The sequence below is a fragment of the Scophthalmus maximus genome, chromosome 15 (assembly GCF_022379125.1).
Source record: "Scophthalmus maximus strain ysfricsl-2021 chromosome 15, ASM2237912v1, whole genome shotgun sequence".
Classification (NCBI taxonomy): Eukaryota; Metazoa; Chordata; class Actinopteri; order Pleuronectiformes; family Scophthalmidae; genus Scophthalmus; species Scophthalmus maximus.
The window spans coordinates 8,675,045-8,700,546 of record NC_061529.1 but is presented as its reverse complement, the minus strand read 5'-3'; the positions used below and the strand labels follow the sequence as shown (position 1 = coordinate 8,700,546).

General features: G+C 42.0%; 4 protein-coding genes across 13 annotated transcripts; 2 read left to right on the top strand and 2 right to left on the bottom strand.

Moving 5' to 3' along the window:
- Nucleotides 1-723: 723 nt before the first annotated feature.
- Nucleotides 724-3,425, bottom strand: LOC118285653. 6 transcript variants are annotated; one of them, XM_035609397.2, is made up of 7 exons: nucleotides 3,286-3,425; nucleotides 3,045-3,166; nucleotides 2,510-2,559; nucleotides 2,255-2,312; nucleotides 2,059-2,133; nucleotides 1,719-1,808; nucleotides 724-1,629 (listed from the first exon to the last, which is right to left on the bottom strand). In XM_035609397.2, exons 4-7 carry the CDS (start codon nucleotides 2,279-2,281, stop codon nucleotides 1,000-1,002), a joined length of 822 nt encoding a protein of 273 aa, XP_035465290.1. In that variant the 5' UTR covers nucleotides 2,282-2,312; nucleotides 2,510-2,559; nucleotides 3,045-3,166; nucleotides 3,286-3,425; the 3' UTR covers nucleotides 724-999. The 6 variants fall into 6 exon arrangements, 5 of the variants coding, with proteins under 5 accessions (XP_035465290.1, XP_035465291.1, XP_035465293.1 ...); XM_035609398.2 differs by having other exon boundaries at nucleotides 3,067-3,166; XR_004785200.2 differs by having other exon boundaries at nucleotides 724-1,561; nucleotides 2,510-3,166.
- Nucleotides 3,112-13,736, top strand: LOC118285648 (WD repeat-containing protein 20). 4 transcript variants are annotated; one of them, XR_004785196.2, is made up of 5 exons: nucleotides 3,112-3,447; nucleotides 5,309-5,491; nucleotides 5,877-7,217; nucleotides 8,964-9,087; nucleotides 13,501-13,736. XR_004785196.2 is itself a non-coding variant. In XM_035609389.2 (4 exons), exons 1-4 carry the CDS (start codon nucleotides 3,184-3,186, stop codon nucleotides 9,015-9,017), a joined length of 1,842 nt encoding a protein of 613 aa, XP_035465282.1. In that variant the 5' UTR covers nucleotides 3,112-3,183; the 3' UTR covers nucleotides 9,018-10,050. The 4 variants fall into 4 exon arrangements, 2 of the variants coding, with proteins under 2 accessions (XP_035465282.1, XP_035465283.1); XM_035609389.2 differs by lacking the exon at nucleotides 13,501-13,736 and having other exon boundaries at nucleotides 8,964-10,050; XM_035609390.1 differs by lacking the exons at nucleotides 5,877-7,217; nucleotides 8,964-9,087.
- LOC118285650 (MAPK/MAK/MRK overlapping kinase) lies at nucleotides 10,559-16,587 on the bottom strand. 2 transcript variants are annotated; one of them, XM_035609392.2, is made up of 12 exons: nucleotides 16,222-16,587; nucleotides 14,810-14,924; nucleotides 14,264-14,353; nucleotides 14,094-14,164; nucleotides 13,931-14,009; nucleotides 13,789-13,837; nucleotides 13,511-13,689; nucleotides 13,118-13,219; nucleotides 12,870-13,043; nucleotides 12,560-12,719; nucleotides 12,257-12,454; nucleotides 10,559-11,976 (listed from the first exon to the last, which is right to left on the bottom strand). In XM_035609392.2, the coding sequence occupies exons 1-12, from the start codon at nucleotides 16,391-16,393 to the stop codon at nucleotides 11,899-11,901; spliced, it is 1,467 nt and encodes a 488-aa protein (XP_035465285.1). In that variant the 5' UTR covers nucleotides 16,394-16,587; the 3' UTR covers nucleotides 10,559-11,898. The 2 variants fall into 2 exon arrangements, with proteins under 2 accessions (XP_035465285.1, XP_035465286.1); XM_035609393.2 differs by lacking the exon at nucleotides 16,222-16,587 and adding an exon at nucleotides 15,803-15,940.
- LOC118285647 (ribosome quality control complex subunit NEMF-like) lies at nucleotides 15,864-25,438 on the top strand. The gene is made up of 33 exons (XM_035609388.2): nucleotides 15,864-15,989; nucleotides 16,783-16,858; nucleotides 17,010-17,078; nucleotides 17,551-17,653; nucleotides 17,975-18,100; nucleotides 18,190-18,338; nucleotides 18,431-18,498; nucleotides 18,600-18,689; nucleotides 18,776-18,849; nucleotides 18,938-19,008; nucleotides 19,111-19,186; nucleotides 19,331-19,471; nucleotides 19,655-19,863; nucleotides 19,957-20,130; nucleotides 20,238-20,301; nucleotides 20,613-20,701; nucleotides 20,811-20,914; nucleotides 21,023-21,085; nucleotides 21,229-21,341; nucleotides 21,550-21,607; nucleotides 21,693-21,751; nucleotides 21,834-21,954; nucleotides 22,029-22,308; nucleotides 22,429-22,471; nucleotides 22,584-22,633; nucleotides 23,011-23,191; nucleotides 23,611-23,688; nucleotides 23,866-24,090; nucleotides 24,409-24,444; nucleotides 24,556-24,662; nucleotides 24,745-24,788; nucleotides 24,883-24,962; nucleotides 25,349-25,438. Exons 2-33 carry the CDS (start codon nucleotides 16,800-16,802, stop codon nucleotides 25,424-25,426), a joined length of 3,282 nt encoding a protein of 1,093 aa, XP_035465281.2. The 5' UTR covers nucleotides 15,864-15,989; nucleotides 16,783-16,799; the 3' UTR covers nucleotides 25,427-25,438.
- Nucleotides 25,439-25,502: the final 64 nt, after the last annotated feature.

The window sequence follows — 25,502 nt, the reverse complement described above, 5'->3', positions numbered from 1 at the left end:
TTAACAACGGTCTATTTAGGGACAGAGCAGGATGACATGAATTTGATCTTCAATTCTTATATGCTTAATTCCCTAATGCTTTTAATCATTCCCCAAATTTTATATAACGCTGTTGTTCGTCCAATAGTTGAACAAGATCCTCTCCAATATGATTTCTTTGCTCTTTTAACCATTTTCCGATCCACTGCTTGAGCCATTTTATACTCTAGGAAATTCTGTAGTGAATATCTTGTTTAGAACTTTCTAAAAGTTATGTCACTTTGTTTGATTGCTTCAGAACATTCTTCATTCCACCATGGCATCATTTTTAATTTCTATAAGTACTTTTCCCAGTAGATTGAGATGCTCCTTTTACTAGCTGCAATAATGTTTTTTTATTTATTTCATCTATTTGTTCTGACTACTAAATTCTGCATCACAATAGATAGTAAACATTCCCCAATCTGCCTTCCATCTCATGATGTCATCTAAATGAACTCTATCATTTTTATAAATTGTTATTGCTATTGGATAATGATCACTACCAAATATGTTATCACTCAATACTCAACTAAGGACTGGACACCAAGGTATCGGTGAATTGACTAGTGCCTTGCCCATTATTTAAACAAACCAATCCCTTTATCTCAATTAGCTCCTCTATAACCTGTCCATATCATCTGTTATCCTCCCTCCCCATAATGTATTATGGGTATTAAAACTTTATTTCCTTGTTCAATCAGCTCTAATTCTTCACTCTTTTATTGGGAAAGTGTAGAGTTTCTTCATTGCCTGTGCATGGATTGAATGTAGGGCTATCACAAAATCATAATTCTTCAAAAAGAGGCAATCAGCACAATTTATGACACAAGTGAGAATTTAAACATTACTGGAGGTATGAACACAATCCAAAGTGCATTTTAGAGTAACTATTTACAGTATATTATTACACTTTAAATCCTTTAAAGGTATTTAATATGACTGAAGAACTTCATTCTGTCACTCCACGGTCAGATGGGTCTAACATGGTTCAGATGCAGAGTCCCCTGCCTCTTCGTCCTCCATGTTGACGACACACTGCCTCTTGCTTTGCCCCACTTCTGCTCCAGGCAGCCCCAGCTTTCTCTTGTAAAGAGATCTGAGGTTACAAGGGCTGAGGGATCTCTCTGAGGAGCTCCCCAGCAACCAGGACGAGCTCCCTACCACTGGGGTGAGAGGTCCAGGTGTGAGGGGTGTGGAGGATCTTGTAGTGTACAAGCCTGAATCATCAAGTTGCACCTCGATATCCATGGTTTGGGCGGGTTGTTTTAAATCATTTGTCATTTCTGCTGTGAGATCTCCACAACTGTCCTTGTTGCTGTGGGAGGGCACAGTGTCAAGCTCACAGACCCACAGCTCAGGGTCACTGCCACATTTCATCTGGACATCCAGAGGATGTTGCTGCTCTGTTACAGGATCTTTCATCCCATGTTTCATCGAATCTCTCAGGGCAACAGCAGCTGGGTGATGAAGGATGAATCTCCTGCTGCGGCCCAAAAAACGACGTCCCCCACTTCCTCCTTGTCCCTGCTGCCTCGTTCGCCTGGTGACACCAACAACCAAGTCTGACTCATCTGAATCCTCAGAGCTCCCATCGTAAGGGTCCAAAAACTATAAGCACACGCTTGAATGAATGCACAGAAGAGCAGTATAATTTTGCATGCAAAAAAAAGATTGATTAGTGCAAGATGAATGCTGACCAAAGATGAACAGCCATGTCTTGCTGCGGGCTTCAATGGTCTCAGGATCCAACCGGATGTCCCACACTCTGGTGCACTGCTCACACATCCCTGTTCAACGAGGAATTCAGTGATTACTGTAATTCATTTTCAAATTAAAAAGCTCAGCGCATTCTGAAACTCAGGAAATGGGTATATAGGTTTAGTCTCTGGGTTGTGAATTAAATTGGGGCCTATTTGACAGCAAAATTGATAATTCATGGACAAATACAATGGAAAATATCTCATATCCGGAACTGGGCTTAACCTTATTTTAAAATATATGTGTACCATATAAATATACATTGCCACAAAACAGTACCATATTGCTGGTGTCCGACAATCTGGGACTGATTTCTGAGTCAGTATCAGTGCTGGACTCCACTTTACACATGTCCTGACAGAAAACACAGGTCACTACAGTCCACATTTTTCAAATCAAAGCAAGATAGAGGTCAAGTGATTTAAATCATTGTCTTATACATCTTACATGATATAATGTGAAAGACTTATCTCACCATGTATTTGAAAGCAAGCTGGTCCATGTTGTTTGGTATATTTATCTATCACCGTGATCTAAACAGGGGGGGATTGCAGTGCAGCTATAATAAATCCAAGCACATTCAAATACACCAGAAACACAAACAGCTGAATTAGTTGTAGAAGTTGTTGAATAAAAGGGTGATGTCATGCAGTAGCAATATACAAAGAAACATATGTAACAAAATGAAACGTTGGTTTGGGGACAGTTTGGGAACACAAACAATACTGACCTGGGACTGAGTGTTGTCTTCTCCAACATGCATGGCATCTGTTAACTTTTCTGGACCAACGATAAAGTAAAAATGGAAATAAAGTCGTTGCTGTGTGGTCGGACAAGCATGGGGATTGATTAACCACCAGGTGCCTCCGATAATATGTGACCAAGTGCAGCCACAGGTGAGAGCATCAGTGCGACAAACGGAACTCACTCGAGCGCAAAACGCCACCGAGTTAGCTAATTAAAAAACCCAGTTTTTTTTACAAAATAATACATCCGGTGTTGTATTTTTTTCAAAATAAAAGTCTAATTGCCGCCTTATTTTTTTGTCGCTTTACCAACATTTCACACGTTGTTTGTTTTAAGCATATATATAGTTTTATGGTGAAAAATTGATATTTAACCTTTATCATCAAAGTAAAAAATAGGTGAATGTATCCTGTTGTGTCATTCCCAAATGAACTATTTGTAATATATGGCTGATAACAGGTGATTCTACAGCGTCTGAGTTGAGTATGAAGCTATGGTATGGAGCAGTGATAGCTCACGGTACAACAGGTACAGCAGTACCATCCCCTTCCACCAGGTCCCCGGTGAACCGTCGGGGGGGAACGGCAGAGCAACGATGCCCGCTCCGTGGCCCCGCTCCCCTCCGTGCGTAAGATCCGGCCTGGGGGAAAGGGATGAATGTTAATTTCAAAGATGGCGGCGGAGGGAGGAGGGAAGGAGATGAACGAAATTAAAACTCAGTTCACCACCCGGGAAGGCGTCTACAAACTCCTCACGCACTCCGAATACAGCCGTCCGAACCGGGTGCCTTTCAACTCGCAGGGCTCCAACCCCGTCAAGGTCTCCTTCGTGAACGTCAACGACCAGTCGGGCAACGGCGACCGGATCTGTTTCAATGTGGGCCGTGAGCTCTACTTCTACATCTACAAAGGCGTCAGAAAGGTAGCGTGCTAACGCGGCTAATGTCAACGGCCAGCCGCGACAAGGCGTGTGAGGCTACACCGTCGCTGTTCGAGCTGTCGCCGGACTTCGGGCTCGAGTTCGACTGCATTGAATAGCTCTGACAGGTGCTTGACTTTCAAGTTAGCTGGCAGCTAGTTAGCTCGGAGCTAGCACGCAGCTAGCCTACTGGTTAGCTAACAAGCGCTACTGGCTAACGTTAGCAAGCCAGCAGCTACACGGAGGCCACGGGCTAAATCTGCTCCCCGTCCGTCACACTGTTGTGTTTTTTTTTTGCTGGACGGCGGGTTTTGTGAGGCTCGATTACGGCCACGAGGGCGAAGTTGACCTTTTGATTTGATTCAAGTTGCCAGGGCTGAAATTGCTGCTGTAATGGTGAATATTGACAGCTCTAACGCTGCCACCCACCACACCTGTCCTGTCCACGCCTTTTGACTGACAGGTGTCGACACATCACCGTCATGCCACGGACAGTCGTTTGGCTTGCGGGCCAACTGCTGCCGTCATCCTGTGATTTCATGAGGGGTCAGCTCGGAGCTGGGGGACGTGTCAGGACAATGATCTGATCAAACCAAGCTGACTTGCTGTGCTTGTAGGGAAATGCTCCAGGCCGTACTTGTCATTGAAGGCTGCACACTGTATTCTGTGTATATAAGTAGGGGGAGTAGTGGGGGTCACATGACAACCTGAACTCTAAACAGTGCAGGTGTCATATATGAGTATCATGATACATACTGGCTCTGCCACATGCTACGTTTGACTAAAAAGAGGAAGCTGTCGTTTTTTTATGCTGTCGGTTTCGGCTAACGGCTGATTGCACATCAGATGTTGACTGGAAGCAGCTGACACAGAAACATGTGCCTGTCATGTGTGTGATGATCACTCCAGTGTGAGACAGCAATAGGCTGATGATAATCCTCCCTTAAATTGCCCCCTGAAGTCTGTCAAACGTTATTATGGTACAAGCAAATTGTCATTAAATGTCAGATGATAACATTTTATTCGCAACACAGCATGTTATTGATTCCCGGCGTGGGTTTCTGTGAAATGTTTTGCTGAGGCAGAAACATGGCTACAGGTTTAAAGCATGACAAATACTAAGATTGTCATATACAGCAACAACAAATCCATTATCTTATGATGACACTTTATATTCCTTGTATTTGCATATCTTTGCTACTTAAAATTAGTCTTCACTACTGTCAAAATAAGTGTATTATGTACCATTTTTGGAGATAATGTCAATCATTCGAAGCGCTGTCTAATGCCATGTATGCGGTTGCGAAGGTTAATAGCTGAGTTATGGGTTTATATTTGAAGACTTGGTTCGACATTTTGTGTCTCTGAGCCGAGACAACTCATTGTCACGTCCAGCAGTCGTGGAGGAGCCACTGTATCATCATATTACACTCAAAGAATTTTCCACTCTACCGGTAGTGTGAACTGTAAATCATTAACAACTGGGACTATGTTATATTTGCTCACTGCAGTAAATTGTAAGGTCTTGTTCACAGCTGTGAAATACTGTTTCTCTGACATCAAAAACAAACCGCACACATCATATAGTATAATGGCTAACATCTACCCATTAACAGAGAAAAAGTATACCTCTATAATAAAGTTCTCTTTTTTTCTCAGAGACTATCAGCTATTTCAATAGGCTGCTAAAATCATTCTGAGTTCAGATTTCACACTTTGGTTGCATGTGGTTCTTCCAGATCTGATCAATTAATAAACAATGACCAACAATAGCCATTGTCATGCAACTAAGTGCATACATTTGTTTTTGCTATTCAAAGATTATGGCACGCCCCTCATGTGTGTCCATGCTTTTTCTTGTCAGGCCGCTGACCTGAGCAAGCCCATAGACAAGCGCATCTACAAGGGAACGCAGCCCACCTGTCATGACTTCAACCACCTAACGGCAACAGCAGAGAGTGTATCCTTGCTGGTGGGTTTCTCAGCAGGACAGGTACAGCTCATTGACCCCATCAAGAAGGAGACGAGCAAGCTCTTCAATGAGGAGGTATGTCTCTGAAGGACAGACGGTAGATTAGAAGAGTTTTGTGTACAGCCTTTCCCCACAAGTTGCTGGTCAGTAGAGGGAAAATGAGGCTTTAATTTACTGCCTTTGTGAGTATAAAAGGGATTCTTTTTTGCTCCATCTCAACCAATTCTACAGATTGCACTGTGTAAAATCAGCCCTCATACGACATCTAAAAATAGTTTTAGTATTTCTCCAGAACTCTGTATTTTTTACATATCCTTGTTGTAGACTCTTCCTCTTTCTTATATATGCATTCTAGATTAAAATGTATTCCTCTAATGATACTGTTCTGATATTGTTGTCCCCTCCGCTCTCTCTCTCCCTGTCTGTCTCTCAAACCTCAACCTCTCTTCTCTCCTGACAGAGACTAATAGACAAGTCCAGAGTAACATGTGTGAAATGGGTACCGGGCTCTGAGAGCCTGTTCCTGGTCTCTCACGCCAGTGGGAATATGTACCTGTACAACGTGGAACATAGTTGTGGCACCACAGCACCACACTACCAGCTACTCAAACAGGGAGAAAATTACTCTGTACACACTTGTAAGAGTAAATCCACGCGGAACCCTCTCCTTAAATGGACAGTGGGCGAGGGAGCCCTGAATGAGTTTGCCTTTTCTCCAGATGGGAAGTTCCTAGCCTGTGTTAGCCAAGATGGCTTCCTACGGGTTTTCAACTTTGATGCTGTTGAGCTTCATGGCACCATGAAGAGCTACTTTGGTGGCTTGTTGTGTGTGTGCTGGAGCCCTGATGGAAAGTACATAGTTGCCGGTGGAGAGGACGATCTAGTGACTGTGTGGTCGTTCTTGGACTGTAGAGTCATCGCCCGAGGTCATGGGCACAAGTCATGGGTGAGTGTGGTGGCATTTGATCATTACACCACCAGCGTGGAAGAGAGTGACCCAATGGAGTTCAGTGGAAGCGATGAGGACTTCCAGGATCAGATGATCCATTTTGGAAGAGACCGCGCCAACAGTACGCAGTCTCGACTCTCCAAGCGCAACTCCACGGACAGCCGGCCTGTTAGTGTGACATACCGGTTTGGCTCTGTGGGCCAGGACACTCAGCTGTGCCTATGGGACCTCACTGAGGATATCCTTTTCCCGCATCTTCCGCTCTCACGGACACGGACACATACAAACGTGATGAATGCTACCAGCCCCCCTGCGGGTGCCACAATAATCACTAACACCTCTAGTAATGCTACTAATGGAAACAACAGTGGTGCCAATACCCCTGGCGTTAACTCTCTCTCTACTACATTACCACGCTCCAACAGCCTACCCCATTCAGCTCCCACCACAACGACGGCAAACAATACCAACAAGGCTGGCAGCGGTGGCGGAATTGGCAGTGGAATTGTGGACAGTGCCATCGCGACAGGTGTGAGTAAGTTTGCCACACTGTCACTCCACGATAGGAAAGAGCGCCACCACGAGAAGGACCACAAACGCAACCACAGCATGGGCCACATAAGCAGTAAGAGCAGCGACAAGCTCAACCTGCTGACAAAAACCAAAACGGACCCTGCTAAGACTCTGGGCACGCTGCTGTGCCCACGCATGGAGGACGTGCCCCTCCTTGAGCCCCTCATCTGTAAAAAGATAGCACACGAGAGACTGACTGTACTCATATTTTTAGAGGACTGTTTAGTGACTGCTTGTCAGGAGGGATTTATTTGCACATGGGCGAGGCCAGGCAAAGTGGTAAGTTCTTTTTGATGTAGGAAATGTGGGGGAATTAAAAGTGATTAGTTATTTGTTTGTCAATCATTAGCCGTCCTAAAATCAGTCAATGGGCTGTAACTAAAAATCCAGACATAATCTGAAAGATTAAAATAAACCCTGGACATTTTAGCTTCTAAAGTAAGAATGTAATTCTCTGAAAGCCGGAAGATATCAGACTTTAATGTTCATCTGCTTTCCAGTTACAGGCCTGTTGGGCCTAACTCTCAAATATAACCAATGCTATGACAAAATGAATCTGGTAATTTAATACAATCTGATTAGAAATATTCCCTGTGTAGACCTGTGAGGGGAAATATGTTAATCCATATAAAATGTGTTCATTGATTCACCATAATCATTCCACAATTCATAGCAACATAGGCGAGAAGTCATCTACATACACTTTCATGTTTCAGCTTTTATGCAAATGGCCACTTTGCCCAAAGAATCTCTGCACATGCTTGCACCTTAATGTGTGTATACTTTACCCCTGTATACTCTTTGCTTTTGTCTATGTTTTGAGCTTTTGCTAGAATGAGGAAGATATTTGTGAACATTTTGAACAGATCCAGCAGTGTGAAGGATAGTTAGTCCAGTGAGGCAGTTACTTTTAACCTGTCGGACATTATCAGAGACTTGGGGCATTCGGCAACTGTCTCTCAGGTAAAAATGAGAACACAAACAGTTTCATGATATTGAGGTGTACACTCTGTCATCTAAGGGGCACACTCATCTGACCAAAGTATTGTATTTAATGGCTTCTTGGTAAGAATCTGGAAACAAATATGATACAAATATAAGCCAATGCTCAGCATGAAAAGTTCAGCCACAACATTAAAACGGGTAACTGGTTTTAGGTCATCGAAAATCCCTGGCTCATTTTGAAATTATTGATTTCTAATGATCAGTGGTGTGATTTAAAACTTATTTTGTAGTAACAATTATTTTCAATGGTTTGGTGGCTTAACTTAATCTAAACTCAGACATGAAAGAACGAGTTTGCCGTTCACACACAAAGAACGCATCAGGAGAGAGGACAGTCCGGCTCAAACGCCTTCACAACAGCGGGAAATATTCCAGAACATTCAGGCAAGGGGTGGAGCCTGGGTAGAGCGCCCACTCGGTCGCCCTGAATCTCCTGGAGATTTTCACACGGACTCACATTTTCTGACATTTTCAGAAGATTTTACCAGGGGGCTGGCAAGAGAAATTCTGGAAAAATATGACATTTGCGTTCACGCGTACAGCCCCTCCAGAAACGTTGTGGCTAATTGGTGTATACAAACTACCTAATACAAAAAAGAAGTGGAATGGAAGCTGCAGTGATGAAGTCAGTCTTAGGGAAGGTCTGATGAGTATTGAAAGTATTGAAAATATTATTTTATTGTGAAAAGGATTAAGTGCATAGTAGGGGAGATGCAATAAAATTAAACGACTGTTAAGTTGGTGTGCCCTCGAAGGTCAGATTAAGAGGCTAAAAAACAAGGCAATGGTCTGCTTATGTACAAGAGAAGTGCCTTGATCAAGAAGACCCGTCAAAGACAGTATTAGTCTCTCACTGTACACTCAGCATCCACTTTGATTGAAATCAAGTGAAGGGGGACTGGGATATGGAAAGAGGATGCTAGAGGCTCATTTTTTTTAATGACCTATTTGTTGCTTGATTTTTTTGCAAACAGTATGTGAACTTTCCCAATGCAAATCTCCTTGTTTTCCTTTTTTCAGGGTTTATTGTCATCCCAAAACCAAGCCAGCTCTCCCAGTGGAACAGTAGTATAGCCACAATATTTCTGCTGCTAAAGAACCCTGCAACCCAGAGTCTGATGCTGCTCTTCACCCTGCAAGCATTGCAAGTTTTCCTTTTCTTTTATACCCCTGCTCCCTCCCGACTTTTGTTTATGGCTTTTCTGTTGTTTCCGTTTATCACTCACTCGACCTAGAGGAATGAAGTAAGAAAAGGTGGTGCGTTTGTGGACTATTGCGCTATGTACTATTTTTCTCTGGAGTTTTAACACATTTTAGAATTATTTTTTATTTTTATTCTTACTATTCACGTCAGATCTCATCCAACTGTTGTCCCTCTGGAATTAGAGCTTGGTTTGTTAGATGCAAACCAGACAATTGTGGCTTGATATTAAAGGGATAGTTCATTTCATTTTTGTTGACTATGTTAACCTTGTGACGCGTGGTGGCTGAAAAACGTGAATTTTAAGTGAACTATCTTTTTATGACCAAGTGCGTGAGCATCTGAAAATTTTGCATTCATCCACATTCACGCTCCACGTCTGTATTTTCTTGAGTAGAATCTCCACATCGATGACTTTGCACTGATTTTTGTTAGTTATTTTGTTGTTTGTTTTTATAACTACTCTAATGGAACAAAAAAAAGAGGGTTGAGGACTGCCTTGTTGCACTGGGCTTTAACATCCTCAGTCTTTAAATCTGAATCTATAAAGCTTGATGCTGCAATCATAGTCTTTTTAAAGAAAAAAAATGTTTGCACTTAAATTAGTTTATTAGAAGAAAATGGCTTTACATTTTTGGGTGTGCTCTGAATTCACAGATGGCTAATACAGTAGGTGAAGAAAATGATAAAAAAAAAACTATTAAAACCTTTATCTATTGAGCATTTATTTTAATATTATTTCAGATTCAAATCTGCTCTGTATCATAATGTGTATATTGTAATAAATTGATCTGATGGGGGCCTAAGCAAACTACCATTACTCAAGTGGAAGTTTTGTCATTCATAGTTATATTTCTAAAGCCTAAAGTATACATATTAATAATATTAAAATAATCTTGAATATTCTGTTTTACTGTTCTTCTTTTTCCATCCACATTAACAGTATTTACATAACAGAGCCTCTGGCGTGGAAGCGCCGTACACTGTCATAACAATGTTGCATGAAATGAGCTGTTGAGTATGGAAGTCTTTAAAGCTCAAGAAGTCTCACGGAAAACAGTTAAATCTCAAAAAGACTCTTTAACTTGATACAGACTCCATCTGTCACATAAAATACTTTGAGAAGAAAACATGGAACTTGAGATCCTCCAACAGAACCTGACGAATTTTAACTTCTGCCACATGAAAGATTTTAGATATGGAGGAATTGTTCCTGTTTGACACTACTGCAGCATTATTGCACTTTTATTTTTGTGTGATAACCACTCATTGTTGAAGTCATTTCCATTTCCCACTTTGTTATTAATTAAAAAATAATCAGAGTTGACATTGATTTGTTCTCAAAATTTTTGTGCAGGTTTTTGTATTGTAATGCAAGTATTTGTAAAGCAGGTTAATGACAACATACAAATGATACTTGACAAAATTCTTTTTATTGTGATAATGCATCACAATAACACAAAGTGCAGATTGGGCCACAGTTTATTTTTATGAGCTCATAGCTCAGAGTGAAATCTGACTTTTTAAAGCCACATAGTTTTAAGTGAAGGGGATGAAAATACTTATCAAGGTACATTTAAAACATGGCAATAAAAAGAGAATCTGACTTTGGACTCTTAAAGACCCAACCTGCATTTTATAGCATACAGTTTTTTCACATAACTGATCTACAAGTCATTTTTTTGTTATAAACTTCCAATGATATACTTTGTATTCCGCATGGGGCTTTTTAAAATTTTATTTTATTTACAGCTGGGTCACAAAATGTGCCTTTAAATCACTTCTCCAATGGCACACAATAATTTTGTAGCACTTACTGTGAGTGTTTTTGCTGTTTACTTTTGTAAAGGAAGAATTCTGCCCCTCAGATTAGTTTCTCCTAAGGAACCGATTCACTGCTACCGGAAAGAGACTCTGTCCCAATATATATGTTACCTATGAAAAGTATTAAGATAAGATATACCTTTATTCGTCCCACAATGGGGAACTTGAACTTATTCAACCCTTCCCTTGTGGTTCCTCATGTCTTATTGCTTTACAACTTTGAATCACAGCTGTTCGATTAAAGCTGCTGTGTTTGTAAGTTGTTCTTTTTGACACACGTCATATGTTAGGTTTGTTGCGGCAAAAGGTGAAAAATAATTGGACTTATTTTGTGTTTTACATTTACACTTGAATCAGATTATAGAGAGCTGTCTACACTTTGATATTTAGGTATAACTGTCAGAAAGTGCTAACCTAATCATTTGTGATTCAAAGTTGTAAAAATAATACAACTGGAACACTCCCAAAGGGCGTGACAACTTTTTTAAAGTCACTTTTTTTCTTTCTTTTTTTTTTTACAATAAGCTGATAACGTTCCTTATCAAAGGAGTTACACCACTTAATTCACTTGTGGTGAAATTGTCAAAAATCGTATTGCTTATCTTGTGTAGTAGGCTCAGATTGACATCTATTTCTCAACAGTTGTAAACATGTAGCACCTGACTAGGTCAAGTAAAACTGATGTCATAACTTGAGTACACATCCTCAGTCCAGCATAATATAACAGAATCTATGTGGCTTAAACAGTTTGGTGTCGCAGTCATAACTGGTAAATTGACAGACCATGTAGTCTTGACTGCATTTTTTCTCTCAAACATCTTTGCATTGCTGCATCTCAACATCAAGCATGTCCAAACATTGTCCTGTCAACAATCTGTTTATCACTACAGTTGGAGGCGGACTTAAATCAAACATTGACGTGTTTTTGGCTCAGTAGCCTCCATGTTTCCTGTCCAGAGGTGGCATGTAGAAGTTCTTGAAAGCTGTGCGGTGTGACTCATCCCGGGGCTGCAGAGAGAGGAAATGCAGGCCGAATGACAAATCAAATCCATTATACCAAGACACTTGTTTGGCTATATATTTCTCCTACCTACCAACTTCTCCTCCCTTTTCCTTAATACAACATAGTGATTTATCTTCTGGCATGTAAAACAAACCAGTCAGCTGCGCTTTACTTTTACTACACCCACGGGGTATCCTTAGCAGATGTGATTCCCAGGATGCCCTAAATGGCTGAATGATTCTGAAATTAAATAGCCTGATGTCTGTGTAGCGCTCCTGTGTTTACCTTAGCCAACTGTGACTGGCACTTTTTCGACGTGATGACTGGCAGTGTGCCTCGGTGAGTGGCGGTGAATGCAGGCATAGTGGAGACGGTTAAGGGGATTTGTGGTCGTGGTAGAACCATGTTGAGCTTGGGCAGCTCTGTGGGATAATGAGGGACGTTACGTCTGATGAGGGGCTCGGCTGCATGCTTCATGTTGTGCTGTGAGAGGGAGAGAGTAGGTGCTGTATTCTCAGTTCCTGAGGCGTTTTACTTAAAAGGGCTTTAACAAAGAGCTCAATTTGGGCTGAAGAGGTTTAAACTTACACTCATTAAAGGTGTTTGCCTTGTGTGTCTTCCCCTCAGCTGTTTGCCAAGTTTGGTTGGGCGCCAGATGTGCTGCATGGAGCTGTGCGTCCCACTACTCTCGACTCCATCTATAGCCACAGAAACTCTGTGAAGAGTGTCGGCTTTCTTCTCTGCCAACCTGGGAGAGAAAAAAACAAGCCAACAAGATTTCTTTTAGAAATGATAGAATAATATATTATTTGAAATTGAAGTTGAGAGGGTTGTAGATTTCTATTAAAAATGAAATATGCACCTCTTTCTCATGCACACACATATTCAATAACTTAACCTGATTTCCCTGAAGTACGTGTGCCGCAGGGCTGTTTCCGCAGTGATGCGTTCACTGGGGTCATATGCAAGCATCTGATAGAGCAGTGACAGAGCCGGGGCCGGGCAGTTGGGGACCAGTCTTGAGATACCAGTGCCTTTTTTTGGAGGGAAGTTAAAGTGCATCGCTCTAGACCTGCCAGACATAAAAAATAATTGATATTCACTATTCTATTTCTGCAAGAGGACAACCTCTTCAAAAAAACCTACTGCTTGAACTTCTGCAGAAGACTTTGATCCGGTGTCCCCAGCACATCATGGATCTTGGCAACCTGGTCCAACTCATTTACACCAGGGAAGAGGGGATTCAAGCTGAAAACGCAGGAATACAGCGCATTAATCTGAGAACCACAGCAAAGCTATTTACATAGCATTTGTCTGACATTTGTTTATGCCTCTGGTGGTGAATGAGTTTAAAAAAAAAAAGAAAGTGAGTGGGCACACTGGGAAACGTTTTGTACATGTACAGAAATCCGGAATAACTATGTAAAATGATTAATGCATAACCTCCTTAAAGTCTTCAGTCTTCTCCTAACCTAAGCAAATTGTCAGCCTGTGTAATTATTACAGATGAAATGTCATGTCCTCCCCAGGCAGAGCTACCTCATGATCTCAAAGAAGACACAGCCGGTGCTCCAGATGTCCATCTTTAAGCAGTAATGCCCATCAGTGAGGAGGCACTCTGGGGCTCTGTACCAGCGCGTGGAGATGTACTCTGTGTGCGGCGGCTTGGAGTACACACTCCGACATGAGCCAAAGTCCCCAAGCTTCAGAACATTTTGCTGCAAGTAGTGCAATCATTAAAAAAAATAATGTGTGTGACTCAAAACCAACTTGTTGGTGTCTTTGTACAGTAAATTTATTATAAAAATGTATCTCACTTTGATGAGTATGTTCTCTGGCTTCACGTCTCTGTGAAAGATCCCACAGCTGTAACAAAGAGTAAGATGAGGGGATGGGTCACTTTATTGATGTTGAATTTTATTTTTTACATTTTGTATGAATTTATATATCCATAACTACCTGTGCATGTGTTCGAGTGACTTGCAGAGCTGGTACATGTAATGCTTCACTGTGTGGTCAGGAAGTGGAGTTTGTCTCCCTGCAAAGAAGGAAGAACCAGCCCATGATTCATCCAAAAACATTACAGAACACCACATCTTCATTTTAATTATACAAGACTGACCTTGTATGAACTCATAGATGTTCATCTCCATCAGCTCACAAATCAAAGACACTGTTCCCATTTCTTTGTCACTGAAATTAGAGTATTGAATTAGAGTGGTGAGACGAGCCACTCCTTACTAGCCTGGGGCAATACAGTGAGTTAATAACAGCCCACCCTCCAATACTCACAAAATCAGTTCATGTAGCTGGATGATATTTGCATGTGGGCTCAGTCTCTTCATCGCCTGGACTTCCCGCAGGTTGTTGGCCTGCTCCAGACTTAACAATAGAGAACAGATCACATTTGCACATTTCATGTGACTATTGTTTATTGTGCAGTAATATACGGAATATATACCTTCTTAATCCACGATTTTGTGTGATGGGTTTGAGGGAAGTGGCCTGAAGTCATGCAATTTCTGTATCGCAGCTTCATTTGCCAGCAGCATAATGCTACTACAGTGTGTGGACACATGATTTAAAATGACTGTCCACATCAAATCAGTTGTAGTTGAAACCACTGCACTGGCAACTCACATTTCAAGTACTCACATCCATTGTTTCCTCATCACTACAAGGTCAAAGGCAGAGATGGCTGACATCTAATAGGATACTTAAGGGAAAGGCAGTGTCAAGCCGTTGACTCCGGTTCCGAAGGTCCGTAGGTAAACTGAAACTGCACCACTGATTGCTTGTGCACAGGACAACAGTCAGTGTGTGTTGCTGAATACATACCTGTTAATTGTCTGCTTCATGGTTTTACATGCGTAGAACTTCCCATCTTTCAGGCTCTGGGTTTTCAACACCTCTGAAAAAGTGCCCTCGCCAATCTTCTTGATTGTTTTGTAGCCTGCACAACAATAATAAACAAAGACCAGGGTTTATAACATGTAATAGTTGGCATTAATCTGCAAAAAACTCAAACATGCCCACCGGACATTAAAGCCCATGATTATTTTTTGGAGATAGGGAAGTGGTATTTTCTGACACCGATTTGTCTTTTAATTTGTTTTCTTAATACATTTTTTGGACTCAACCTGACATACAAAACCAAAAACGAATTCAATGTACTATCATAGTTAATTTGTTTGACAGAAGGTTTCAAACAAATTACTTAAATATCAAAAATACTCATTCTGACAACTGCCTGCATCTGACAATTATTTTTGTTGTTGAATTAGGTAATTTGCTGAATGTCTTTCAACTTCTCATTAGGTACAAATATTATTTTGATTATTTCAAAATCTATAGATATTCATTATACTGTCATTTGACTAAGATCATCTTATTGTAGGGGCTGGAATCAGTTAGTTTTTGCGAAGAAAATGACAATCAATCAATCAATCAATCCATCAGCCAAAAGATTGACCGATGGATTAATTGACTAATATTTGTAGATCGGTGCATATTTAAAATAAAGTGTAAGCATCTTGATGTGAACTTTCGGGGGGGCTGCTGTCTCAGTTTTACTGGGTTTACATAGTATCCTAAATCACTATGGTCACCATCTTCAATAACATCCATCAAATACAGGTTTAAAAAGAGGACGGTTGGTAGCAAACATTTCGGGCGTTTGTAATCGGGTATCATTTGCTCACGAGACACAGTGAGCTGCTTCTTAAAGCGAAGAACAGCTAACGAACACAGTCGGCGGAGGGAAGCGTCGCTCCGCCGCCACACGTCTCGTCGCTCCGCTCGGCCGTGACGTCGCTACACATCGCCACTTACAAAACATCCCTCCGAGTCTTCAGCCGCCGCGCGCACGTCGGTGCTCCACAGCATCTGGACAGAACGTGTCAATGTGAAGAAAGGGAAAAGTCTTCTAATCCAAAGGAACAAGCGAGAGCGGCGCAGGAGTCGTCGGGCGCTAGCTCGTAGCCTCGCTCGCGTGCCCTGTTGGCTGACCGTCGCCTAGGTAACGGAGCACGCCTTCGCCCTGCGCTCTGACCTGAGGATGGAGCCGGAGACTCCGGCTCGCCGTCTCTCTCTCTCTCCCTGTCTCCCTGTCTCTTCCAGGCCTCTAAACGCAACATATTCGGAGTCAAAGGCAACAACGCAGCTGAATACGCCCTGCTATGAATTAAACAAAAAAAAAAAAAAAAAAGAATTGACGCGACTGCTTCTGTAATATAAAGCAGCTCGCTCACCTTTTTTCCAGAGGTGTGTTGCGACCGTCAGCTCGCACCTCTTCCCGTTGGGCTGCGGGTTGTTGTTCCTCGCGTCCACGACGCTGGCCCTGTTGTTCGGTGGTGTTCTACACGCATTCCGAACGCTCGCCCTGTTCTTCACGCCGATCAGCCAGTTCGAGTAGTGCATCATCGGTGCACGTTGACTTCTCAGGAGCCTACCATGGGCGCGTCAATGTCCAGAGGAGCACTCATAGCACACAGCGCGGCGTCTCCAGGCACCACTGCGTCCGATACACAACCTGTGCATTTTATTCTCACACAGCCCGACGTGTGTGTGTACGTGTGTGTGTGTGTGTGTGTGTGTGTGTGTGTGTGTGAGTGTGAGTGTGTGGGAAAAGGCGTGGACCTGCCCGTTTTCTTTGTTTTTTTTGCTCCACGTCGGCTTCCGTAGCAGTTGAAACTTGCGCGCATGTGCAGTTATTATCTGCATGTTTTCCTTTGCTGGTGTCGCTGCAGTAAGAATGTGAATGTTTTGCATTCACTAGTTACCCTTTTTTTTTTGTTTGTGGTAATTTGTAGCCTTCGTCTGAGTCACCATGAAGACACGATTCACGACTGTGGACATCCGGGCGGTTATTGCCGAGATCAATACCAAGTAGGTGACGTGTTTTGTTGCTTCCAGCTAGGTTGCTAACTGAGATTTAGCCTCCTCTGGCTGTGCTAACCATCGTCAGTGTGGATTTGTTGACAGGAGCTGATCAGCCATTCATTCATTCATTCATTCGTTGTGCCCTCTTCGTTCACAGCTACATTGGCATGAGAGTTTACAACGTGTATGACATCGACAACAAGACGTATCTCATCCGGCTGCAAAAGTGAGGACCGAACGACTTGAAAAGTTGTCAACAGTTTCCCTCCTAATGCAATTTTAATAGAAACCGCATCATTAATTGCACCTTAAAAAGAGTACTTGTAAGAAAAATATGGTTGCGTTCAAATTGTCATCATAAGCAAGGAAATATTATCTGCGGAAAAAATATTTCCTATCCAGCATTTTTAAGCTGAATTTCAGCTCATTTTATTTGACTAATATACATGTGGTTAGTTTGAATGATATAACAATAAACAGTTCATGTGTTTTGTGTGTAAAATCCGAGCCTGCATGGGGACTATACTGTAGATGTTTAAGAAAAAGTATAATGTTTCTCTTGTAAAATGACTTGAAGACCTAAAGTGTAGAATTCAATTTCAGTACTCAAGTAAAGTACAAGTACCTCAAAATGCCCTTGAGTAAATATACTTGGTCACAGTCATTGTGTGTGTAACTGTGCCATATTGTTTTCTCAGGCCTGACAGCAAAGCTGTTCTCCTGATTGAGTCCGGGACTCGTATTCACTCTACAGACTTCGAATGGCCCAAGAACATGATGCCCTCGGGCTTTGCAATGAAAGTGAGAACTTAGATTTAAGATCTTATGGATGTCATTGTTATAAATAGCATGTTTAGTTTATTGATGAAGAACAGCGAATGTTGTTGTTTGTCATTTATTTTTTCACTTCAATGACTAACCTCTAACCTTGTTGTCATCTGCGGTGAACATCAGACAGTTTGATGCATTCATCCCTGAACCAATGGATTTATACAATACAATGTAATGTCAATGTAACAGCTAAGGCTTCTGGTAATTTGTAAAAACAACTGTTACAGCTGATTGTGGGCTGGTTGTTGTGATGAAATTGAATATTTATACACCTTTTTTTTTGCTCACCAGTGTCGAAAACACCTGAAGACACGGCGGCTGACCCAGGTTAAGCAGCTCGGCATTGACAGGATTATCGACATGCAGTTTGGTTCAGATGAAGCTGCCTACCACCTAATTATTGAACTATATGACAGGGTTAGAATATTTCACTTAAAGTTCTATTCTTTTATAGATGCTATTTTTGTGTATAAGTTGAATGCAGGCTTGCCCGTGTCAATTTTCAGGGTAACATCATACTTGCAGACCATGAGTACACCATCCTAAATCTGCTGAGGTTTCGCACAGCGGAGGTAGAAGACGTTAAGATCGCTGTGAGAGAGCGGTACCCCGTGGAGAACGCCAGGCCTCCTGAACCTCTCATCAGTCTGGAGCGGTAACCACATCTTTACATGTGCTTCTTGAGCATATATAACTGTTTCAGTTAAAATGTTTATAATTATTGCTGTTGTTTTTTTCTGAATATAGACTCACTGAAATCCTCAGCCAAGCACAAAATGGGGAGCCAGTGAAAAGGGTCCTCAATCCTCATCTTCGTAAGTAGCCAGGCAACAAATACTTATTTTAAATGTATTAAAGTTCTCATATCATGTGAAGACTGAACCGTGTGTTGCGTCCTTTCCAATCATCTCTCCAGCCTATGGAGCCACTCTGATTGAACACAGCTTGATCGAAGTGGGTCTGTCGGGCTCTGTCAAAGTTGACAACCAAGTTGATGCTGCCCAAGGTATAGTGGAGCCGTTGAAGACAAGGTTGCTGTAATGTTGCGTAAATTTGCAGTTCTTACAGTATCTGATCTGTCTGGTTTTTCAGTCGCACCTAAAATCCTGGAAGCTATGCAAATCGCAGAAACATACATGGACAAAACGGAGAACTTCGGTGGCAAAGTAACTGAATATATTTATTTTGAGTGACGGTGCTTCAGGATCCAGTTTTATATGTGTCACATTCACAAATTATTTTGTTTAATTCAAGGGTTACATCATTCAAAAGAGTGAGAAGAAACCAAGCTTAGCTCCTGGCAAACCCAGCGAAGAACTGCTCACGTATGTTCTGTCTTGTATGTTGCACAAATGGAAAAACACTATACAAACCTTTTTTACCTGGTTATTTTATGTTTAATATATGATGATGATGTCCACTCACAGATATGATGAATTCCATCCTTTCCTCTTTGCCCAGCATGCGAAAAGCCCCTATTTGGAGTTTGAAACTTTTGACAAGGTGAATATTAACATGATTGCTTATTTTGCTTTGTCCCTTTATTCCTTATTTGAGAAAGAATACGGATCCTCTCACTATCGCAATGTAAATTAAGACTCTTTACATGAATGTGATATAATTCCATTGGGATCATTTCACTCACAGGCAGTGGATGAGTTCTTTTCTAAGATGGAAAGCCAGAAGATCGACATGAAGGCCTTGCAGCAGGAGAAACATGCTATGAAGAAGTTGGAAAATGTCAAGAAAGACCACGTGCAGAGGCTGGAGGCCTTGCACCAAGCACAGGTTAGCAACATAGCTGTTTTACCATTGTCTGCCATAAGTCGGTGCTGCTCTTCCTGCCACCTAGGTGTCTCTCGAACATGAAGTTTTGTGTTGACGAGAAGAATCAGCCGAAATATGCCAAACATAGCCTAGGTCAGCTTCAACTATGCTGAAACGCATACAACCGTATCTCATGTGTTGCAGGAGGTGGATAGAGTTAAAGGTGAACTGGTGGAGATGAACCTGCCTGTGGTGGAGAGGGCGCTGCAGGTGGTGCGCAGTGCGTTGGCCAATCAGGTGGACTGGACGGAGATTGGCATCATCGTCAAGGAAGCACAGGCTGCTGGCGACCCTGTGGCCTGCGCCATCAAGGAGCTGAAGCTGCAGACTAACCATGTCACCATGCTCTTAAAGTGAGACCTGGACTGAATTCAGAAACATTAGAACAGCAGACCATCCGGCCCACTGTGACTCCATTTTGCTCATGTGTGTCCTTTCCCCTCAAGGAATCCATATATTTCTGAAGACGACCAGGAAGAGGAAGAGAAGAAAGATGTGGTGGTGGAGAAAGGGAAGAAAAACAAGAACAAAGACAAAGGACAGAGCAAGAAGCTTCAAAAGAACAAGCCCATGTTGGTGGATGTAGATCTCGGCCTTTCAGCTTATGCCAATGCTAAGAGGTAAGTTTACATGTTGGCCTTTAGACACAATTGCGCACGACATGAGGAGAGCTGCAATAGTTGCTTTTTCCAGTTGATCAATCGCGTCTTCCTTTTTTTCTTTTTAGGTACTATGACTTCAAACGTACTGCTGAAAAGAAAGAACAGAAAACCATTGAAGCAGCAGATAAGGTGAGGTTTTAAAAAATATACACATACTCATTTTTTGACATTCCTTCTTTATTCAGGTTCAAGGCAAGGGCACTCGTGCAATTTTCCTTGGATTTATTGCAGTTTAAAGGTTATTCAACAAATGATTGTTTGATCAGACGAAACATTGCCTTTAAGATCAAGGCGGGGCTTGTATCGGTGTGTCTAAGAACATGATTTAAGCACACTTTGTACCCGTTGGCAATTTATTGACATCTTTTAAGATGACAAGTTGTGATTTTTTTGATTAAGAATGCGCTGTTAAACATTCTTCCAAATCCACATCATTCAAGGCAATGAAATCTGCAGAGAAAAAAACACAGCAAACACTGAAGGAGGTCCAGACAGTGACCACCATTCAGAAGGCCAGAAAAGTCTACTGGTGAGTCACAGTTCACGTGCCTTATGCACATATCCAGATGCTCCATATCCTTACTTGTGTGTTTGTGATACGGTTGACGAGCAGAGTTCCGTCTTCCCCCTTGTGGCAGGTTTGAGAAGTTCCTCTGGTTCATCAGCTCAGAGAATTACCTCATCATTGCTGGAAGGGACCAGCAGCAAAACGAGATGATAGTCAAACGATACCTTCGGGCCGGTAATGGATATGAACTCACACATTTGCTCTTACCTTTAAAAAATAAATATATTTAATATATATATATATATTAAAAGTTTAGCTCATGTCTGCCTTTACTTTTGTCAGGTGACATCTATGTTCATGCTGACCTCCATGGAGCGACGAGCTGCGTCATCAAAAACAACTCAGGTACATCTACAAGTGTGCTGTCTAATCTTTTCTTTCTCTCCTCTGTTTGACTGAATTTATCCTGTTTGAGCTTATAGTTTGTGTTTCACTTAAATATTTTGTTATGCATTTCTTTTCCTTTCTCCAAATCCTGCAAAATCCAGGTGATCCCATCCCTCCTCGTACTCTGACAGAGGCCGGCACTATGTCTGTGTGCTACAGTGCTGCCTGGGACGCCAAGATCATCACCAGCGCTTGGTGGGTCCATCATCATCAGGTGAGGCGTCAGTATCACACTATTGCATTAAAAACATTGCTGACTAATGCTACAAGTGGCCAAGAACTCTCTCGGTTCCTGTAACTTACAGGTACAACGTGGGTCAACAGACACGAGGAACTTAAAATATACCACATGCAGCAAAATAATTAAAATGTGACATAAATCATTATTAACTAGTGGTATTATATCTACTATTTTTGTTCAGGTGTCTAAGACAGCTCCCACTGGAGAGTACCTGACCACGGGAAGTTTCATGATCAGAGGTATCTAACTGTTTTGTTATGCACAACAACAAAATCTAAGAAGTGTAACATCAGAGGACTGAACTTTCTTTAAATTTCTCTCCAGGGAAGAAAAACTTTTTACCACCTTCCTACTTGATCATGGGCTTTGGATTCCTCTTCAAGGTAAAGACATCATTAAGGGCTGCGAATAACAGTTGAACGCTTCGTCCTCCTCTGATTGTAAAATTTGGTTTTTGCCTTGCAGGTCGACGAACTGAGCGTGTTTCGGCACAAAGGGGAGCGAAAGGTGAAGACGGTAGAGGAAGACATGGAGGATGTCACGTCCAGAACTGCCGAGCTGTTGGAGGAGGGAGAGGAGCTGATAGGTAGGAGAAACACCGTCAGAATGACTTCATTTCCTTAATTTCACGTGTTGAAACTGATTCTGTGGCCTTCGCAGGTGATGACAGCAGCAATGAAGACCAGGGTGAGGAAAGAGCAGACAACAGAGATGGAGAGAACATGGAGATGAAAAAGGAAAATAAAGTCCAGGCGGGCGATGGTGCGAGCGGAACACTGGACGCTGTTTCTGTGGCGTCAGAGCAGAGCAACGCGGAGGCCGAGGCAGAGGACGGTACAGAGGACGACAGCGGGAAGGAAAAGGAGACGGAGAATTCGGAGGGTGAAGAATTCAGCTTTCCAGATACGACCATCTCCCTCACTCATTTACAGACCAGCAGGTAACGTTACCGCTGCGACATGCTGAGACAGACACTTGAGGACTGAAAGATGCTTTTCTCTGATCTCTACTTAATAGTTCTGTCTGCACATGATTAAATTAAACGTCTCCCTATTTCTAGAAGTACTCAGAACCCTGGCTTCAAAAAGGAAACAACCACTCAGGTAATTAGTTATCGTCACTTTTGTCGTCATTTTTGTGCATGTTAGTAATTTTCAAATCAGTTACATGAATAACACTGAATATACTAATGTAAAGTCATTCATTTTTACTCAGGCTGAGGTGGACCCACAGGGGAGGAAACACATGACTGCCAAGCAGAGAAGGTGGGTGAAATCAGATATTTTCAACATGAACAATTTAGAATTGATTGCATATTTTACTGATATTAACCTATAACATAATTGTGCAATGTAAAAATGGATTGCACAAACCAGTTGCAAGTATGATACGTATGATGTTAGATGGAGATTGGTGATGAACAGACTGAAATAATGAATATAGCTGAATGTACAAAAAAACTTCTAAAAGGCAGTTAATGGGCTTTTGGCGACATTTGGTTGGATTAGGAATGAAAAAGGAAGATTTGTTTCATTCATATGCATATGAATATGACTTCATTTTATTTAATTATTCTACAAGCTCAAACAAGCATGGCCAGTCTTTAGTTTGAGTCTCAGGTGTTTTCTGACTTCGCCCTCAGAGAAGAGAAGAAGAAGAAACAGAAACTGGAGGAGGGTTGTGACACTGAGGAAAAGACTGACATTTCACCCAGCGGACCAGCAGCCGATCAGGGTTCCAGGGGTGGAGGAGGAGGCGGAGGAGGCGGAGGAGGCGGAGGAGGAGGAGGCCCCTCTCAGCCGCCACTGAAGAGGGGTCAAAAGGTGAGAGATAAGTCTGCTTTCATTGGGTTAAGCTGTGGGTCCAATTTAGCTTTAAAACATTGAATATTAAAAATGTTCTCCTCTAAAAGTCTGACTTTACATATCGGCTTGATTAGCAATCAAACAGGAAAGAGATAAAACTCAGAAGTAGACCCATATTAAATTCATAAAGGATTATAGAGACAAATAACACTCATGTACATACATTTACATACTTGTTTCCATTATGAATAACTGAAAGAGGACTGTGATGCATTTTGTTGATCACAGAAATTAATGAGTATGAAATACTGTAACAAAATCGAAAAAGAATTGTTTTAATCACCAGCATCACTTGTGAGACATGTCACCTTTTTTTTATTAGATGGCTAAATCTCGAATCCTAACCGATTCTGTTTGTGCGTGCGTTTCTCCTTCAGAACAAACTAAAGAAGATTAAAGAAAAGTACAAAGACCAGGATGAAGAAGACCGGGAGCTGAGGATGCAGCTGCTGGGGGTGAGGATGACTAAAAATAACCGTGCGACCTTCAACACATAGTTGTTACTGTGCTCACTGTACAGTTGACGTTGCCTTGACACCATCTCATAGTTGTTGTTTTTTTGAGTGTTGTTGCAGTTTTGAGTGTTTTGCCCTCGCACAACGAATAACATCATAACTGTGTTTCTCCTTTAGTCCGCTGGCCCCACTAAGGAGGAGAAGGATAAGGGGAAGAAAGGAAAGAAAGGGAAAGGTAAAGATGAACATGTCAGGAAGCCACCGCCTCAGAAACCACCTCCGAAACCTCGTAGTGTGGAAACTGCGGCGAAGAAACCGGAGCAGGCGGGAGGAGGAGAGGAGGTGGAGGACAACAACAGGCAGCCCGGAGAGGAGGGAGGTGCTGCGGAACAAGAGGACAAGGTAGATGACAGCTCTGCGTGCTGCTGATCTCCATAAGGAATCTGATTTCAGTGTCCAGAGTTATCTGCCAAGAGAAACTTTTAAACATCTCTTTTCAGTTTGATGTTTGTAAAGAATTAGATGTGGATTTGAAAGACTCATGGTTCTGATCGTTGGTAGAGATGAATTTTTTTTTATAAATAGATATAAATCGTTGCTAACCATTGCTATTGCTGAGTTACACCGGTCACGATTTATTTTTGCCAATTTGCGTTTTGATGCCTTCTGTTTCAATGTGTGTTAAACCTTGTATTTCCATAATGCTGTTCTCTCTTTTAGGATGACGACGCGGACCAGGACAACCCTGGAGTAGAGGTGGGTTCAACTGGAGACGAATGGAGTCTGTGTTAGAAAGACAGTCATTCCCTCTGTAACATACTGTTTGAAAATGGTTCATTTCAAGTCCTGTACTTTGTGTCGCCCCAGGAGGCAGAGAATCTGCTCACCTCTCTGACAGGCCAGCCTCATCCCGAGGATGTGCTGCTGTTTGCTGTGCCAGTCTGCGCTCCGTACACGGCGCTTACCAACTACAAGTATGTGCAGTTAACCTTTCAGTGTGCGAGAGACAAAGACAAACGAGTGCACAGGGCTAATGAGTCGTTTGTTTTCCCACAGACACAAGGTGAAATTGACACCAGGTTCTCAGAAGAAAGGAAAAGGTAAGAGCCTTGATCCGCTCTGATACTCACAAATCCTCTTGTCAGAGAATGATTGGTTCTAAAAATTTCTGTTTTGTTCTTCTGTTCCTACCAGCCGCACGCACTGCTGTATTCAGCTTTATGAAAGCCAAAGAGGCCTCGACCAGAGAAAAGGACCTGTTCCGCAGTGTCAAGGTAAAGAAGTGAACGGCATTGTAACGCTAGATTTTATTACATGTCATTTGTAAGGTTGAAGCTATGGGTTGAAGTCATGGATCAGTAAATCAGAAGTTGATTCTCAGCCATTACGAAAACAATCGTCCGTCACTCTTCATAATCAATTTATCAAGGAAGAATGACAAAATTTCCAGATATGCTGCAAATTTTACTCAGGAGGATGGTAGGAAGAGTTCCAGGAAATGTTTGGGGCCACATTTGCATTCTCACATACAGCCCCTCGGTAAAAGAGAAGGAAAATGCGTGGACTTCGGTGCAAGTCTGAAAGCAGCTATATAGTAGCTTTGTTTTTCTTGGTGTAGCAATTCAAACAATTTCCTTTCTCTCATCACCTTGTCTTACAGGACATGGACCTATTCAGAAACATGCCCGGGAAAGTTAAAGTGTCTGCTCCAAACCTGCTGGCTGCTAAGAAGAAATAAGGGAAAGGTGAACAAAAACCTGGCAAAGACTTGAGAGACTTATTAAATCTTCAGTGGCAAGACATATTTCAGGGGA

Bases quoted from the DNA above. Each gene is read 5' to 3' on its own strand.
- LOC118285647 (XM_035609388.2), top strand. From the start codon at position 16,800: ATGAAGACACGATTCACGACTGTGGACATCCGGGCGGTTATTGCCGAG. The intron at 19,187-19,330 runs GTGAATATTAAC...TTTCACTCACAG, and splicing joins AGTTTGAAACTTTTGACAAG to GCAGTGGATGAGTTCTTTTC. The intron at 24,663-24,744 runs GTATGTGCAGTT...GTTTTCCCACAG, and splicing joins ACGGCGCTTACCAACTACAA to ACACAAGGTGAAATTGACAC.
- LOC118285650 (XM_035609392.2), bottom strand. From the start codon at position 16,393: ATGATGCACTACTCGAACTGGCTGATCGGCGTGAAGAACAGGGCGAGC. The intron at 14,354-14,809 runs GTATGTATTCAG...TCTATTGTTAAG, and splicing joins ATGAAGCAGACAATTAACAG to TCTGGAGCAGGCCAACAACC. The intron at 14,010-14,093 runs GTCAGTCTTGTA...CCTTCTTTGCAG, and splicing joins CATCTATGAGTTCATACAAG to GGAGACAAACTCCACTTCCT.
- LOC118285653 (XM_035609396.2), bottom strand. From the start codon at position 2,166: ATGTGGACTGTAGTGACCTGTGTTTTCTGTCAGGACATGTGTAAAGTG. The intron at 1,809-2,058 runs GTACTGTTTTGT...CTCGTTGAACAG, and splicing joins TGTCGGACACCAGCAATATG to GGATGTGTGAGCAGTGCACC. The intron at 1,630-1,718 runs GTCAGCATTCAT...GTGTGCTTATAG, and splicing joins GACATGGCTGTTCATCTTTG to TTTTTGGACCCTTACGATGG.
- LOC118285648 (XM_035609389.2), top strand. From the start codon at position 3,184: ATGTTAATTTCAAAGATGGCGGCGGAGGGAGGAGGGAAGGAGATGAAC. The intron at 5,492-5,876 runs GTATGTCTCTGA...CTCTCCTGACAG, and splicing joins GCAAGCTCTTCAATGAGGAG to AGACTAATAGACAAGTCCAG. The intron at 7,218-8,963 runs GTAAGTTCTTTT...TCCTTTTTTCAG, and splicing joins GGGCGAGGCCAGGCAAAGTG to GGTTTATTGTCATCCCAAAA.